This window comes from Oncorhynchus keta, chromosome 35 (assembly GCF_023373465.1).
Source record: "Oncorhynchus keta strain PuntledgeMale-10-30-2019 chromosome 35, Oket_V2, whole genome shotgun sequence".
In the NCBI taxonomy this organism is placed as follows: Eukaryota; Metazoa; Chordata; class Actinopteri; order Salmoniformes; family Salmonidae; genus Oncorhynchus; species Oncorhynchus keta.
The window spans coordinates 66,641,544-66,659,234 of NC_068455.1; the positions used below are offsets into that span (position 1 = coordinate 66,641,544).

A 17,691-nucleotide genomic window follows, 5' to 3' on the forward strand; every position below is an offset into this window, starting at 1 on the left:
GAGGATCTGCAGAGAAGAATGGGAGAAACTCCCCAAATACAGGTGTACCAAGCTTGTAGCGTCATACCCAAGAAGACTCAAGGCTGTAACCGCTGCCAAAGGTGCTTCAACAAAGTACTGAGTAAAGGGTCTGAATACTTATGTAAATGTGACATTTCAGTTTATATATATATATATACATGTGCAAAAATGTGTAAAAAACGTTTTTATTTTATTTATTTTATTTTGTCATTATAGGGTATCGTGTGTACATTGATGAGGGGAAATAACAATTGAATACATTTTAGAATAAGGCTGTACATGACAAAATGTGGAAAAGGTTAAAGGGTCTGAATACTTTCCGAATGCACTGTATCTGATTAAATGGGAAGATGTACAGTAGTATCTGGCTGACGTGCCACTCTAACAGAGAAAGCTCTCCTAATCTGACTGAACATCTAGGTAAAGATAGTGTCAGAAATGTTTTTTCCAGGTGAAAACTCTAATTCCAATGTACTGCTAAACTCAAGGCTGACAGATATAACTGAATGAGAAAACCTCTCTCTCACTTCTGATTGGACTCTGCAGAAAACCATTTGGCTATGAGCCACACTGCAGGGCTATCCATCCATTGTGATGACATTATTATTATTATTCTGTTTTTGCCTACTCTCTCACTGAGAAAACAGCCAACTGGGCTTGTTCAAACCCCAACAGTCAGGTGAAAACAGGCAGGCACCGAGTAGTTTATGACTACGGGACTAATGGCAATGTTTTCTACATTTAAAATATCGAGCCATAAATAAAAGGTTTTGAAAATGACAAATGATTTAGTCTAATAGTCTTTTTCATTTTCTCTCAACTCTACAGGAAAAGGAAAACAGGATATTTTAATATTTAAGACCATTCAACGTGAAAGAAGATTTCGCTCTCCGTGAAGGGAATTTTGTGTAATTATTTCATAAATGTAAACCATGAATTCTGTCCCCCACCCCTCCCAGGGAAACAAAAACAGATACATTTTGTAAAATAAAGCTGTATTTTTTTCATATAGAAAATGAACAGTATTAAATATGCTGCTATACTGGTATGATGTAAAAACGATGTGATTGTCCAATGTATATGTGTAAACTATCCTCACGTTTTTATTAAAGCATAAAATACAACTGAATCGGTTCCATTCACTCCAACTGTATCTTCCTCAATGTTTTTCAGAGCCAAGCCTATGTGAGCAAGTGAATGACATCAGATTGCTATATCGTATGATTAGCTGATATGTTAAACACCTAAGTTTTGGCGAGATCTGGCAGGCGTCTGCATTGTAGTTGGGCTGGAACGCCACTAGTACCTCATCTCTGCTGTTGGGTGTGACGCTAAAGCATGTCAGGTGCCGGCAGTGGGTCTCTCCATGCCTTTACTATAGTTCCCTAGAATCAGTGTACCAGCAGCGTACCACCCTGCAACCCACTGCTGGCTCGCTTTTGAAGCTAAGCAAGGTTGATCATGGTTGGTCCCTGGATGGGAGACCAGATGCTGCTGGAAGTGGTGTTGGAGGGCCAGGAGGAGGAACCCTTTCCTCTGGTCTAAAAAAAATATCACAGTGTTTGAGGACATTGCCAAGTGTAGGGTGCTGTCTTTTGGATGGGATGTTAAAATTGTGTCCTGACTCTGTGGTCACTAAAGATCCCATGGCACTTATTGTAAGAGTAGGGGTGTTAACCCTAGTATCCTGCTTAAATTCCTAGTCTGGCTCATATACCATTGTTGTCACCTAATCATCCCCAACTTCTTAAAGCACGATGAATATTTTATTTAACCTACTAAGTTGACAGAGCACATCCTAATTTACAGCAAGGCAGTGCCTTGATCATCCCCTAGGTCATGCTGTAAATTAGGACGTGTTCTGTCCATTTACCGGGTTAAATAAAATATTCATAGTGCTTTAAGATGGATGTTGCTTTAGATTGAGTTTTAGGGCTCTATTCAATCAGATCTGCATAGAGGTTGTTTTGGCGTGGAACTGCATTAGAGCTGCAAAATCTACATGAGGTTCCTGGCATTATACCTAATGGGGACATTGCCATTGGCTGCACAGCGTCACATTAAGTGAAATCCAAATGCAGCCTTGTTTACAAATTCAAACACTGCAATGTGAGATGTAGGCTAATTTACACCTCAATGAGGATGATAAATCCTAATTTCACTTACTATGTGCATAATTTCTGTACAGCCTACGCTTTTTCATTCTGAAAGTCTAACACGACTGGGATGGGTGTGGCGTCGTGACAAGGACTAAGACGGCTCCAATGCAGTTACACCTCAGACGCCAGCTATGCAGGTGTCGGCTATCGCTTGATCTGAATCTAGGCCCTTAAGCACTGTCCCTTTACTGTAGTTACTACATGATGCTTTAGAATGTATAGCATCTTAGACTACACATTTCTAAGCTATATTTTCGTACCTACTAAATCTAGATAAACATTAGGCTATAAAACACAACATGCAAATGGGATGCTCAATTCTAGTCTAGAAAGTGAAATACAGTTGACTACTGCGCCATGAAGAGTAGTGCAACCCTAGTCCATTAACTCATCCCAAAAAAAGATTTAGGGAACTCATACCAGACGTCAGCATTCATCTTAATTTATTGAATCCACCCACTTCTACAGAACATTCAAAATCCCAACAGCATTGCTCTAATATATAAAAATACATTAAAATATTATGGTCCTTTTTAAAAATGGAGATAAACTCCTGACCTGAATAAGAACGACTAATACACTGGAGGATTTAGAGGCATGGTTTGGTATTAACATTTAATAACAACTTTAAAAATAATAATAATTGAATTAAAACAATGTTTTGTTGTACATATGGTGGAATCTGTCCTTCGAGAGGGAATTGGGACTATAGTGGAATTATTCCTTCAAGGGGGAGTTCGGTCTAAAGACAGTTGGTTGGTGGTGGCGTTTGTACAGCGTCAGTGCAGATGTGCGTGTCAGCCTCTTCCTCATGACCTCAGAGTGTTGACCTTCTCCTCCAGTTTGGCTTCGTTGGACCCAGAGAAATCATCCACCTGGGAACGACACCACAGGGAATTCTAATATCACTTTCAACGTACCACAATTCCATTCAAAAACAGGCGAGTACAGCGGTACAGCCGACTGTTATACTAAATATAATACAGTCTTTACCCCGAGAGGGAAATCAACTAAAGCGACCATAAGTTGCGTTACTCCTTTTATTATTTATTAAAAGGAAAAGACAAGAAAATACCCACCTTGTTCTCATTCTTGTAGAAATGGAATGTCGGCATGCATTTGATGTCACAGTGTTTGGCCACATCCTATAGGAGGAGGCAGAGTGAAGGGTGATTAAAACGCAGAGCAAACAAGCAATACATCATGACAGATCAACCAATAGAGGCCAAGTCTTTGATCGCTGCATCCTCTGAAGATGGAGAGGGTCAGTTCATGGCTTGAGCGGAGAGAGATGGGTCAGAGGATGGTAGATATTAAAAGCACATTGATGTGGTTGAGTATCACCCAGTAAGGAACGCCTTAGGACAAACCTGTCCTGCAGAACTAACTGACTGGGCAAATGGCCTCAAGCCTTCTGTAATAATATACAAGGGAAAAGCAGGTTTTGGAACCCACCCCGTACACCCAGCCACACAGTAGTCTACATACTATATGACCCAACACAGACAGCTGAGATGACTGACTCATGGGTTCAACCCAGTGTCTGGACTGTACAAAAACACGCAAAGACACTTCCCGTAGCCACAGCAACCCCAGCTCAATGCAACAAAGTCACAATTGGATAGTGACCTTTCACCTGAAAACTGCCGGGCCAGCCAGACTGCCGACTCGTCTACGGACCCCACTTTCCTAACCAAAGTATTCTCTCGAGTCTTGTACTTCAAGAGATATAGCCTCGTGGGGTTTCCCAATAGATCTACATACATGAGGTCTAGTCAATGTTAGGCAAGACTTCCATCTTTACAAGGAGTTTTCTGTATTCAAATACACCAACAAATCTGATAACGTCCCAATTCATCACTTCAACCTCCAGTACATAATGCTCAGGCACTTTCAACAAGAGCTATTAACAGTTGTTCAATGTTCGTGGAACACACACACACAATTGACTCACCGCTGCCTCGTCCACGTCCACCTTGAGGAAAACCACATTCTTGTTCTCTGGTTTTTCCGAAAGCCCCTGTAGAGGAGCAGAGCGCACAGGTTAAACGTCAAGGGTCAGCAAGGCAGCCCCAATGGGAAAACAGGCCTAGCAGTGTACTGCTGCCTAAACTAGGATTCCAAAATTATATTAGCTTCCCAAAAATCTCCAGGTTTTCCAGAAATCCTGGTTAGAAGATTCCCGGAAACGGAGGGGGGAAATCCAGAATCCTCCACTTGGGAATTTTGTAACCATTAACTCAAACCAGATGTGTCAGACACAGCAGCGCATGTATCCACCTGTCTATTATTGTCCCAGAGACATACCATACAAGGGGTATTGATGGACGACACACACCATAGGTTGATTCACATCTCCACTTGAATGCTACCTAATGTGAGTATTGACCCAGTTTTAAATAGTTTACGGCAAGGCCCGACTTCACAACCCTGCTCTGCCTCAGTGGGCTTATGACTGATCATCTCAGCATTGTTCATTAGCATTCTGTTTACAGTCTATATCAAGGGCTCTTCACTTGATAAGCGCAATGTTCCAAGTCCTAGGAGGCTTCCTCGACGGTTGCCAAGACGACATGGCCACCACAACACAGGCTACATCCTAAATGGCATCCTATGCCCTACATAGGACTCTGGTCAAAAGTAGTATACTATGGGCCCTGGTCAGAAGTAGTGTACCATGTAGGGAATAGGGTTTGCACACTGTTTTTTCTTCTTCTTCCATAATATCTCTGGCTCAGACCAACCAACCCCTTCAGATTCCCCCTACTTGGCATGAGGCCTCTCACAGGAGACCATCTGACAGCTACAGCTAGAAGGGTGCATCTTAACTAGACTTGGCACAACTAGGCCTGTATTCATAAAGCATCTCAGCGGGAGAGCTGATCTAGTAATCTAGTAACCCCCACCCTGTCCTTGTAATCATATTGATTATGATGTAAAAATGCAGAACTGATCCTTGCTCAGCACTCCAAGTCTAAGACGCTTTATGAATATGGGCTCTTAGAACAAAATCAGAAACTAAAATCAGAAGAACCTTCCCGCGTGAGTAATGGTACAGCTCAGCTAGAGACATTGAGTGCTGGACCACTCACTTTGAAGAAGGGTGCAATGTTCTTGCAGGGGCCACACCAGGAGGCTGTGAAGTCTACTACCACCAGCTTGTCTCCTGCTTCCTTCAGGGCACTGAAGAAGGAATCCTACAGAACAGTAGAGAACACATTATTAATTAAAACTGTGAGGAAGAGCCTACAGAACACATTGTCCAGCCACAATGAGAATGACAAACATAGAATATGTTATTGGCCATCAACAATGTCTGGTATCAGAAGAATATAATACTTTTTGGTTGATATGAACATGATCGTGGTTTATAGGACCTTGTTTAGCGCCAACCTTAAGCCGTTTGAGGCTGGAACAGGACTTTGATAGATTATCACACACACACACACACAATGAGTGACAGGGGGCTGTGTTGAAGCCACCATACCGCCAGCTTGGCCCTCCCTCACATTGTAAAAAATATTTAGGAAGCTAGAGAAATGCATTTATTCATGTCTACATTTGTTTTTGACACATTACACACCTATATGTATACTTTCAAATGATATAATCTGAACTAAACATACATTCCTTAAAGTATGTTTTCAGATTACTAATGTTACTGTCCTTACTACAACAACTTAAATACCTGTCATTTTGGTCCTTTAAATACTGTGGAATTTCATTAATTCCTATGAAAGAGTTCCTACCGGGGAGTGCCAACATGGCCGACCAGTGGCTTCAAAACCTCTTAACGGCCAATACATAACAGTAATCCAGGGTTTATACACATCACTGCCCGGGACTGATTCCATCTGCCTGACACTTAAAACATTGCAACCACGATGATGCAACACAACCACTAAAAGTCCAGGTTATCTGGAATTTACACATTAAATAGCTAAATACAACACTAACTGTGACGATAGCGATTTAGCCAGAAAGTTAGAGGAGATTGAAAACGTTTGCCTCGTCCAGATAAACCTAGCCAGTTAGTTGCGTATTAGGAATGAACATTCGATGACAGGCGCAGCCGCGTGAACGTTATAAACGCTTCAAACCCCCCAAACTGAGTTGGATGATCAATCAAAAGAGCTATGCACGAAGCAAAAACATGTCTTACCTTATCTTCAATTTCGATAATCATGTTGATGGTGGTTTATTGGCGGTCTGTTACAACACAATACTAAGCTCCTTTGACAGCAAGCGGCTTTCAGGGTGTGAAGTGACGCTGCCGGGTTTATAAAAGCCGCGCATAAGCCCTGCCCCTCGTGGGCGATCCACGAGCCAACTGCTTGACGGGGATGACAATAGAAATATTGTGCTTCAAGCAATGCAAATGATACATTTTCATATTTTGTGTGTAGATTAGGCTATTTCTCAAGACTTGGGTCATTCAAATGCATTGAATACCCGAACAAAGAATTTTCTGGAATGAATCAAAAGGGACCACAATTGGTTTGACTATATGAATGCTGCATATTGTGTAGGCAACATGTACAATAGTTTATTCCACAAATCACGGTGACTTGACAAATTCCTGGTTTACTACAGAACCAGCAGGGGATTGGTTGAGAGAACCTGTGAGTCAAGAAGCAGGGTCAAATAGCATTGGAGCTGGGATAGTAATAGCACTGAACATTCAAATCAAATGAGAAAGTAATTTATTCTGTGGATTGATGGACCAAAGTGATCTGAATGAATCAAATACATTGTAATATTCCCATCAGATTACATTTTTGCTATGAATCATGCTTTCCTTCCATGGTTATGTACCTGACAGGCTCTCACCATGAGGTTGGTCTTATTACAGAAACTAACATCTTGTCACCTGAACTGAAATTCAAATCAGTAACTAAAAATAAAGACGTCTCATTCATATCAAACAAAGGGGTGTTGTAGACAACTAAGGGGAGATAGACCTTACACTATTGTTTTGGATCCACTTAATGACAGCATAGGAGCTTCAAAGCCCAGGGTCACATTCATTAGGGCACATCGTAGTAAATGTTTTCAAATGGAAAATGAACGTTTCTTTACTGGACAATTCCAGGTAGTCCCTCACTGTTTTAGTCTTTTTTTACTGCCGTTTGGTACCTAATGAACAAAGTCCTTTCTTCCTGCTTTCAAGGAGATGAGAAGCATTAATTATGAGCAGAGTTATTTTTAGAGCTATAGCCTGCAATAAGACAGAACAACCGAGGTCTGTGGTAGTGTGGCGATGCACATCTTGCCATTACTACTCGGTCGCCTACGAAACACCATCAATTCATTTGACTCTGATTTGTGAGTAAAACAATGAAGTCAGACAACAAAAGCCATAAAAACACTTTAATACTTCATACAAAGTAAACACTTGGATTCAAGGACGGACTATGATGTGAATGTATAATAAGGTTGTGCTACGAATGCACGATAGAAAAATTATTCCAGAATGCAACGTCGTGGTTATAGTTAGGCTTTCCTATGGGAATATTCCTTGAATTCTAATCCTATGATAGAGTATCCATTGAAGCCATCTAAACTTTAACAATGGCTTTTCCAATGTTTTCTCCCTGCAGCATTCCCATAAAGGCAGCAGGCATGTTCTCAAAGCCTTCAGTGACATGCTCATGACACTGCAGTTTCCCCTGTGGATAAAAACACAACATTAACAGGTCTATAGTCTCTGATAGTCACAGACATTTCATATTGTAAATATGAATAGCTCGACATGAGATGAAGGCTCATTGAAATAACAGGGTGTACAGCTAACAAGACATCTACACAATATGGAAAACATGGCGTGCGAAATTGTTACCCAATACAGCATTTTCATGATTCTGAACTTCAGACGGTTTTTATGTACCCTGGGTACCAGTCTGTTTGTGCTAACATTCCACTCCTTGTATTCCATGTCATAAGCCAAACATGTCAGAGCACAAGGAGTGTAATGTTAGCACAAAACACATCTGGATTTCAGGCTAGTACTTGCCTCCCTCTTCCAGGCCATCAGTCTCCTCAGAGCCTCTTGGTTCTTATGCTCCCACCTGCCCACCAGAAAGCCCTCCATCTTCAGCTGCTTAAAGATCATGGTCAGGTGGGGGTAGGGGCCTGTCCGAGAGAGAGAGAGATAAAGAAAGGGGGAGAGAAAGAGAGTGTGTAATATAGGCAAAGCAAGATGAGGAAAGAGGTTATAGAGAGTGTGTAATATAGGCAAAGCAAGATGAGGAAAGAGGTTATAGAGAGTGTGTAATATAGGCAAAGCAAGATGAGGAAAGAGGTTATAGAGAGTGTGTAATATAGGCAAAGCAAGATGAGGAAAGAGGTTATAGAGAGTGTGTAATATAGGCAAAGCAAGATGAGGAAAGAGGTTATAGAGAGTGTGTAATATAGGCAAAGCAAGATGAGGAAAGAGGTTATAGAGAGTGTGTAATATAGGCAAAGCAAGATGAGGAAAGAGGTTATAGAGAGTGTGTAATATAGGCAAAGCAAGATGAGGAAAGAGGTTATAGAGAGTGTGTAATATAGGCAAAGCAAGATGAGGAAAGAGGTTATGAGGAAAGAGTTATAGTGTGTAATATAGGCAAAGCAAGATGAGGAAAGAGGTTATAGAGAGTGTGTAATATAGGCAAAGCAAGATGAGGAAAGAGGTTATAGAGAGTGTGTAATATAGGCAAAGCAAGATGAGGAAAGAGGTTATAGAGAGTGTGTAATATAGGCAAAGCAAGATGAGGAAAGAGGTTATAGAGAGTGTGTAATATAGGCAAAGCAAGATGAGGAAAGAGGTTATAGAGAGTGTGTAATATAGGCAAAGCAAGATGAGGAAAGAGGTTATAGAGCAAGTGTAATATAGGCAAAGCAAGATGAGGAAAGAGGTTATAGAGAGTGTGTAATATAGGCAAAGCAAGATGAGGAAAGAGGTTATAGAGAGTGTGTAATATAGGCAAAGCAAGATGAGGAAAGAGGTTATAGAGAGTGTAATATAGGCAAAGCAAGATGAGGAAAGAGGTTATAGAGAGTGTAATATAGGCAAAGCAAGATGAGGAAAGAGGTTATAGAGAGTGTAATATAGGCAAAGCAAGATGAGGAAAGAGGTTATAGAGAGTGTGTGAGGAAAGAATATAGGCAAAGCAAGATGAGGAAAGAGGTTATAGGAGAGTGTTATGTAATATAGGCAAAGCAAGATGAGGAAAGAGGTTATAGAGTGTGTAATATAGGCAAAGCAAGATGAGGAAAGAGGTTATAGAGAGTGTGTAATATAGGCAAAGCAAGATGAGGAAAGAGGTTATAGAGAGTGTGTAATATAGGCAAAGCAAGATGAGGGAAAGAGGTTATAGGAAAGAGGAGTGTGTAATATGGGCAAAGCAAGATGAGGAAAGAGGTTATAGAGAGTGTGTAATATAGGCAAAGCAAGATGAGGAAAGAGGTTATAGAGAGTGTGTAATATAGGCAAAGCAAGATGAGGAAAGAGGTTATAGAGAGTGTGTAATATAGGCAAAGCAAGATGAGGAAAGAGGTTATAGAGAGTGTGTAATATAGGCAAAGCAAGATGAGGAAAGAGGTTAAGAGGTTATAGAGAGTGTGTAATATAGGCAAAGCAAGATGAGGAAAGAGGTTAAGAGGTTATAGAGAGTGTGTAATATGGGCAAAGCAAGATGAGGAAAGAGGTTATAATATAGGCAAAGCAAGATGAGGAAAGAGGTTATAGAGAGTGTGTAATATAGGCAAAGCAAGATGAGGAAAGAGGTTATAGGCAAAGCAAGATGTGTAATATAGGCAAAGCAAGATGAGGAAAATAATATAGGCAAAGCAAGATGAGGAAAGAGGTTATAGAGAGTGTGTAATATAGGCAAAGCAAGATGAGGAAAGAGGTTATAGAGTGTGTAATATAGGCAAAGCAAGATGAGGAAAGAGGTTATAGAGTGTGTAATATAGGCAAAGCAAGATGAGGAAAGAGGTTATAGAGAGTGTAATATAGGCAAAGCAAGATGAGGAAAGAGGTTATAGAGTGTGTAATATAGGCAAAGCAAGATGAGGAAAGAGGTTATAGAGAGTAGGCAAAGCAAGATGAGGAAAGAGGTTATAGAGAGTGTGTAATATAGGCAAAGCAAGATGAGGAAAGAGGTTATAGAGTGTAGGCAAAGCAAGATAATATAGGCAAAGCAAGATGAGGAAAGAGGTTATGAGGAAAGAGGTGTGTAATATAGGCAAAGCAAGATGAGGAAAGAGGTTATAGAGAGTGTGTAATATAGGCAAAGCAAGATGAGGAAAGAGGTTATAGAGAGTGTAATATAGGCAAAGCAAGATGAGGAAAGAGGTTATAGAGTGTGTAATATAGGCAAAGCAAGATGAGGAAAGAGGTTATAGAGAGTGTGTAATATAGGCAAAGCAAGATGAGGAAAGAGGTTATAGAGAGTGTGTAATATAGGCAAAGCAAGATGAGGAAAGAGGTTATAGAGAGTGTGTAATATAGGCAAAGCAAGATGAGGAAAGAGGTTATAGAGAGTGTGTAATATAGGCAAAGCAAGATGAGGAAAGAGGTTATAGAGAGGTAATGTGTAATATAGGCAAAGCAAGATGAGGAAAGAAAGAGGTTATGAGGAAAGAGGTTATGTGTAATATAGGCAAAGCAAGATGAGGAAAGAGGTTATAGAGAGTGTGTAATATAGGCAAAGCAAGATGAGGAAAGAGGTTATAGAGAGTGTGTAATATAGGCAAAGCAAGATGAGGAAAGAGGTTATAGAGAGTGTGTAATATAGGCAAAGCAAGATGAGGAAAGAGGTTATAGAGAGTGTGTAATATAGGCAAAGCAAGATGAGGAAAGAGGTTATAGAGAGTGTGTAATATAGGCAAAGCAAGATGAGGAAAGAGGTTATAGAGAGTGTGTAATATAGGCAAAGCAAGATGAGGAAAGAGGTTATAGAGAGTGTGTAATATAGGCAAAGCAAGATGAGGAAAGAGGTTATAGAGAGTGTGTAATATAGGCAAAGCAAGATGAGGAAAGAGGTTTATATATAGGCAAAGCAAGATGTGTAATATAGGCAAAGCAAGATGAGGAAAGAGGTTATAGAGAGTGTAGGCAAAGCAAGATGAGGAAAAGAGGTAATATAGGCAAAGCAAGATGAGGAAAGAGGTTATAGAGAGTGTGTAATATAGGCAAAGCAAGATGAGGAAAGAGGTTATGAGGAAAGAGTTAGTGTAATATAGGCAAAGCAAGATGAGGAAAGAGGTTATAGAGTGTGTAATATAGGCAAAGCAAGATGAGGAAAGAGGTTATAGAGAGTGTGTAATATAGGCAAAGCAAGATGAGGAAAGAGGTTATAGAGAGTGTGTAATATAGGCAAAGCAAGATGAGGAAAGAGGTTATAGAGAGTGTGTAATATAGGCAAAGCAAGATGAGGAAAGAGGTTATAGAGAGTGTGTAATATAGGCAAAGCAAGATGAGGAAAGAGGTTATAGAGAGTGTGTAATATAGGCAAAACAAGATGAGGAAAGAGGTTATAGAGAGTGTGTAATATAGGCAAAGGAAAACAAAGATCCAATATACTTCTTCATTTATTTTTATGTAATGAAACCAGGGGAGGCTGGTGGGGGGAGCTATAGGAAGACAGGCTCATTGTAATGGCTGGAATGGCATAAATGGATCTGTTCCATTTATTCTATTCCAGACCATTACAATGAGACTGTCTTCCTCTAGCTTCCCCCACCAGCCTCCACTGAATGAAACATTCAGCTGGCGACAGCATTCTGAGTGTAATACTGGCTAATGGCGCCCTCTGGTGGAATATTGAAATGAGCACAGTCAGTGCACAATCTCAACACTCACGGCATATAAAGGTAACACAAATGGCAGAGTTATGCAATGTAGAGTTGTGTATATTTGAATGGGTTCTTTAAATGTGCATCTCTGTAAGTAAAGGGAGCGAGAGCAGACCTGTTTGTGGAGTGGTGTCGTTGTATGTTGAGATGACCCCGCACAAGGCTATCCTTCCAAACTCCTTCATCTGAGGGATGGCCACACTAGAGAAAGATCCTCCCACCTATAAAAATGTAAGTTATATCCAGGTAAATATGTTAGGATGAAATACCCATTACAAAACACTGATAGCGTCCGACACTGTATATCTGTCTAATGATATTAAAACTAGAGTGAAATACCACTTTAAAACTAAAGAGTAGCAGCCATATCTAACAATATTACAAGTATCAGAGTGAATTATTATATAACTAATTAATAACATTTTATATAAATACTTTACTACAACGAAATACTGTATAACTACTATTATAACCTACGTTCTCAAAGAAGCAGTGGTATCCGTCAGGTGAGGCACTCTTCAGGGCCTCCTCCAGAGAGCTGACTGTTTTGTAGTTGAAGGCCTCATCGAAGCCCAGCTCCTTGAGGAAGGCCACCTTGGTGTCGGAAAAGAGAAAAAGACAAAAGGAATAAACAAAAACAGTTCAGGAAAAGAAAATGAAACAATTTAACTTAATCAAGTGCTGCGCCCTTTTTTAACCAAAGGATAAAGACAAAGAAACAGATGATGACCATTGCATTTTTGCCTCCCAGTCGTTCATTCAAATCCCTTTTTCATTCTTACCTTGGCGTCAGACCCGGTGGAGCCCACCACCCTGCAGCCCTTGATCTTAGCGATCTGGCCCACAGTGGAGCCCACGGCCCCAGCTGCAGCGTTCACCAGGAGGGTGTCTCCAGCCTGCAGCCCCAGCACCTCCTCCAGACCGTACAGGGCTGTTAACCTGCAAATCAGATTACAAGGGAATAGAATGAAATACAACTTTATAGTCCATTGAATACAGTCATTTGTCTTTCAAAGTCTTTTAAATTCTCAAACCCCCAGACAAAGAGTTGTGATTCCATATATGGAAACTGTTTAAAGAGTGATCAAACAGCAGAGACAACACTGGAGACCACATAAGGTCTGTCAGCCAGTAGTCAGGGCACCAGAGGGAGAGCTCTTTAATAAGAAGTTTAACCATAGAAGAGTCACCCGTGTGGTCCAGTGGGAACACTCCCATCAGAAAGCACACATGTACAACCCCAATGTTCGTGAGGCCAATCCCCGCCTCAACCTTTCTCTCATCCTTGCCTGTCTCTCTCTACTTAAAAACACAAGCAGTAGCATCAGATGGATGCTCATCTGAATTGTGACTCATTCAAACGGTTTAGAGTTCAGCGGAAAAGCGGAACAGGACCGTAAAATGGTGACCTGAGACATCTGTGGCCCAAATCTTTGTTTTTATCAAACTCAAAGAAAAACATACAGATGCTTTTCCTGGCAGACTTGAGGTCAACATTTAATCTGTCATGAAACAGCTGTGCTGGAAATTCTCCAACACTAGCTCAAACATTAACTGTTAGTATCCCTCCTTACCCAGGCCTTTCTTCTGACCTGAAAACATAAATGTTCCACACTTTGTGGCCAGTGGTGATTCATGCCATAGTAACTCTTGTTTTTTTTACTATTCTCCCTAGGCAGATGGTTTGCCTCCCACATTAACAATGTTCTGACATTCTGGATGAGTGCGGTTGCCCTCGGTCCGGGATTTCGGAGACTTTTACCCCAAAATAGAAGCCACTGGCACTCAGAAAGTCCCCCATTCCTTACCCAGGCATGCCGATGGCCCCCAGCGCTAGGGACATTGGGATGTCCTGTGGCCAGTCAGACAGAAGGCGTGTCAGGCCTGTCCCATCAGACACAGTGTGTGTCCTCCAGCCACATCTACCAACCACATGGCACCCAATTGGGAAGGCTGAGTTGTTGCTCTGGATCACCCTAGAAAACCACACGCAAAACAAATAAACAAACTGAATGAACTAGGTTAGTTGATCATACTTAGAGTGTTGATAAGAAGTCTGTGTCAGAAGACACAGATCGTAAAGTATGCCTAATGAACAATCTCCCATTGAGAGTGTTTCTAGTCACAGAGAAGGTTTAACCTGGGACTACGACCTTCACCCTCAGTGGTCGCTAAACTGTTTATCTAGAGACTAATTGGAATACATATGAAAATGTCAAAGGAAGCAATCTGCACATATTCACAAAGATAGTTTAATGACAGTATTCAAGGAAATAAACTCAGTAAAGTCATTTAAAAAGCCCTGGGCAGAGAGTGAATGCAGGGGAGAGTCATTTGGTTCTGTGTACGTATCCAGACAGACTCACTCTCAATAACACACTTTGTCTGTGAAAACACATTGAACCATTCACTTGTGGCAGGAACGGAACCTCAGAGTACACTGCCAAGTGCATTCAATTTGTTCTCTTACAACTGCAGTCACGAATGATAATCTACTGCCTCAGAAATGAATAACAGGCGCAGGGTCCATTCTATTCCAGTAAACGGTAGGCATGCATGTCCTCTCATGGTAGATGAAAGGCAGTTAACTTAGGCCTGCATCCCAAATGGCAACATATTCCCTACATAGTGCACTATGTAGGTAATAGGGTGGCATTTGGACGTGGACGGGTTTATTTATCTTACTTGGCCACTTGAGTTCCGATCATCACTCCCCCCTCTTTCATACGCAGTCGGCTGAACGGTCTGGAAACAACCACAGAAGAACACATCAGATGAGATGTTTTCTGTCAGGAAATCTACTGAAGAATTGTGGTTTAGCAAAGTCAAAACTGTTCAGTGAATAATAACATAGTTTTCCTTATAGATTATCACATTACATGACACATGACCTAAATGGAAAATGTTAGGGGAATCCAACCCCGTCCCCTTTGTCTTTTCTCCCCTACCTCATGTATGGATCCACACTGAGAAACAGTGCCTCGAGAAGCACCTCTGAAACAGACAAAACAACATCGTATGACATCACTCATATCAGCTTCAGTCAGGTACAGGAATCTTGTACTCAGTGCAAGTACAAGTCCAGATGATGAAAGTCAATGTGATGAGCTCATCTCCACAGGTGTTAGTTTGTTACCTCCATCTTTAGGCTCTGGCTGCTGCTCCAGCTTCAGCTCAAAGTTGCTGTCCTCCGGGAAGCCTTCAAAGTGACGGGCCAGGACCCAGGTCTTGGATTGAACCATGGCTCTTTGCTTTGGACAACTGTGAACTAATATATTATTTACTTACTTGCTTTCAATACAATTAAAGATAACTGAGCCAAAGATAATCTTGGAACATTTTCTACTTTTGCATCCTAAATTTAGCAACATGTCATGCATACTAATAGGTAGCTCTAAACTAGAGCAAATTAAAACTGTAGGTTGAGATGTGAACTAAAGCTAGAAATGCAATAGATACATTTAACACCCAGATGCTTATATCATAACAGGATGACGAGAAACTACAGTTCTTCAACAAAGGATGCATGTTATTCAAAGACTGTTAATCAGCTGGTAAGCATGACACGGCAGTCTGTGCAGTAGAGTATTGTGCCAACAAAAACAAGCATGCATTGATTTACAGTACTGTAGTAGCCTACAGTAGGCTGCTATTTAGAATAGCAAAATTCACATTTATTCCACAGCACTAGGTTAGCTAGATAAAGGACTTGCAGAACCTAGCCGAGTGATGTGCATTGTTGCCAAATGAATACCGTGCAAGCCCGCTTTACAGCGGTCTGTCGACCACCACCACAACGGGTGATAAAACGGGTGATAAAAAGCATTTCTCTCTATCAATGCGTTTGAATGTCATACCTTGTCCAGCAAAACTCACCTCGAATAACGTATCAACAAATCACACTGCTAGGTCACTGTTCTCCGTGCAGAATGAAAGAAATATCAAAACTTACCTTGAAAGGTTAAAAGAGCGTGGGCAGGTAGGCTCGACTACTTTCTCATTGGCTGAAAAAGTTGTTTAGCGGATCCCCATCGCGTGACGTAGGACGTAATGTTGAGAGGGTGACTGATTTGGGATGAGAGCGCGACTGTCGCTTTTGTAGCAATGGTGATAAACGGCACGGGGCTAATTGAAAAATAAATAAATATCCTAATGATATTGTTTCTTTAGTTGAACAATTTATGAGTTTAACATTTGATGAGCTAAATAGATTACTGACGTGTGTGGTCCAACCATATCAGGCACCGGAGCCTGAACATGGGATTTGAGGTTTCGAGCGACTGAAGTATATATTTGTTATTATTTCGTTGTTTGTGTGGATGCATGTTAAATGTATCTTCCCCGTAGTGTAATTTACTTTTCTTTCGTGAATTGTTTCATCCCCGTCCAGTTGCTGGCCACAATACATATTTTGCGTTTAGTTCGCCAATAACCCCAAAGAAGATGGTTGAGAGCGCGCATTTCGCTCGTGTAGCCGCTTCCTACCAGTTGAAAAACAAGAATTTAACAACGTAAAGTACCGGTGGACAAATTGATGCAGCTATTCACTTCAGGGACCTCAGGCGTTAGAATGTGGCTAGCGAGTTTACAGTAACGTTAGCTAGTTTATTATGTTAAACAACTTCTGTTCTTACTTAGGGTGTAAAGGTGACAGTTTCAGTGTCACCGGAGTTATAGTTCACAAACAAACTATTTTCGGTGAAACATTTCTTCAACGCTCAACTCAATCATGCCGTTGTGATTAGTTTCAAATCCACGCCTCCTCATTAACGTGACCTACCGAACCAATGAACGATGGAGATTATTGACTGAGGACACGATCATCAGGGCGGAGAAGCTTTCATCCTGACAATTTCTAGGTCCTTTAGATTTCATATTGGAAATAGCTCAAACTGAGAGTTTACCCCTCATTTCAGGAACCATCTTCTCCACAGGAAATTGTCTTGTCTTGAAAGGAACAATTTGATTTATATTCCATTACTATGATGTTACAGTTGAGATAACATATCGATGATAATATTTTTTGTCAATTCAAACCATTCTCCTCACCTCTATATAAATCCCACCCTCACCCGGTTTGACCCTAATGTTACTGCCTCTATGACAGTGTGGTAGCCAGACAGTATTTTATTTTATTTAACCTTTATTTAACTAGGCAAGTCAGATAATAATTGTATTTAATTTACAATGGCGCATACCAAAAGGTAAAAGACCTCCTGCGGGGGCTGGGATTAAAAATAAAAGGATCAAAGATTTGTATAACTAAACCAAGATAGACCACAGCCCATTGTTTCAAATGGGAACAAATGAGTCATAGTGGGCAGAACCATGCACTAGCTAGCCAGATCCTATTGGCACGTTCTAGCATTAATTTTTTTGCATATTTCCGTGAGGGAACGTGTACTGTGTGAAGGGCACGTGTGCAATAACTCGTTTAGCGTTTGCACGCCTTTTAAACAATTAAATATATTTTTTAAGCTTTGGCAAGTGGTCAAGTCAATGAAACTTAGTCCACTCTGTTTGTAACATATTCTAGTTTTGGGAACAGAAAACTGTATTGGGATCAAATATTTCATTGATGAGAAAATGTTCCATCTTCGTTCCATCTTCTCCCACACTGCTCTCACTACCATCTTTGGTAGCCAAGCGTATGCTTCACATTTATACATCT

At 40.8% G+C, this 17,691-nt stretch overlaps 3 protein-coding genes and 1 long non-coding RNA gene across 62 annotated transcripts in view; 2 read left to right on the plus strand and 2 right to left on the minus strand.

Moving 5' to 3' along the window:
• Positions 1-1,169, plus strand: part of LOC118369174 (sushi, von Willebrand factor type A, EGF and pentraxin domain-containing protein 1-like) — a 173,158-nt gene extending 171,989 nt beyond the window's left edge. For all 6 annotated transcript variants that reach the window (XM_052497342.1, XM_052497343.1, XM_052497346.1 and 3 more), the window contains one exon: positions 850-1,169. In XM_052497342.1, coding sequence (XP_052353302.1) covers positions 850-917 — 68 coding nt within the window. In that variant the 3' untranslated portion in view covers positions 918-1,169. The remainder of the gene's footprint in view (positions 1-849) is intronic.
• Positions 1,170-2,606: 1,437 nt separating this feature from the next.
• LOC118368878 (thioredoxin-like) lies at positions 2,607-6,707 on the minus strand. Its single transcript, XM_035753338.1, has 5 exons — positions 6,343-6,707; positions 5,273-5,377; positions 4,135-4,200; positions 3,260-3,325; positions 2,607-3,055 (listed from the first exon to the last, which is right to left on the minus strand). Exons 1-5 carry the CDS (start codon positions 6,364-6,366, stop codon positions 2,990-2,992), a joined length of 327 nt encoding a protein of 108 aa, XP_035609231.1. The 5' UTR covers positions 6,367-6,707; the 3' UTR covers positions 2,607-2,989.
• Positions 6,708-7,536: 829 nt separating this feature from the next.
• On the minus strand, positions 7,537-16,943 carry LOC118368877 (prostaglandin reductase 1-like). Of its 5 annotated transcripts, none has more exons than XM_035753333.2 (10): positions 16,925-16,943; positions 15,157-15,288; positions 14,969-15,014; positions 14,706-14,765; positions 13,829-13,996; positions 12,803-12,959; positions 12,498-12,614; positions 12,136-12,241; positions 8,194-8,312; positions 7,537-7,849 (listed from the first exon to the last, which is right to left on the minus strand). In XM_035753333.2, the coding sequence occupies exons 1-10, from the start codon at positions 16,941-16,943 to the stop codon at positions 7,739-7,741; spliced, it is 1,035 nt and encodes a 344-aa protein (XP_035609226.2). In that variant the 3' UTR covers positions 7,537-7,738. The 5 variants fall into 5 exon arrangements, with proteins under 5 accessions (XP_035609226.2, XP_035609230.2, XP_035609228.2 ...); XM_035753337.2 differs by lacking the exon at positions 16,925-16,943 and adding an exon at positions 15,973-16,396 and having other exon boundaries at positions 15,157-15,281; XM_035753335.2 differs by lacking the exon at positions 16,925-16,943 and adding an exon at positions 15,973-16,395.
• On the plus strand, positions 8,331-11,156 carry LOC127916093 (uncharacterized). Of its 50 annotated transcripts, none has more exons than XR_008093352.1 (7): positions 8,331-8,706; positions 8,807-9,031; positions 9,210-9,295; positions 9,583-9,762; positions 9,824-9,868; positions 10,562-10,696; positions 10,848-11,156. It is a non-coding gene; the product is annotated as an uncharacterized LOC127916093 (long non-coding RNA). The 50 variants fall into 50 exon arrangements; XR_008093348.1 differs by having other exon boundaries at positions 9,583-9,717; XR_008093369.1 differs by having other exon boundaries at positions 9,583-9,717; positions 10,607-10,696.
• Positions 16,944-17,691: the final 748 nt, after the last annotated feature.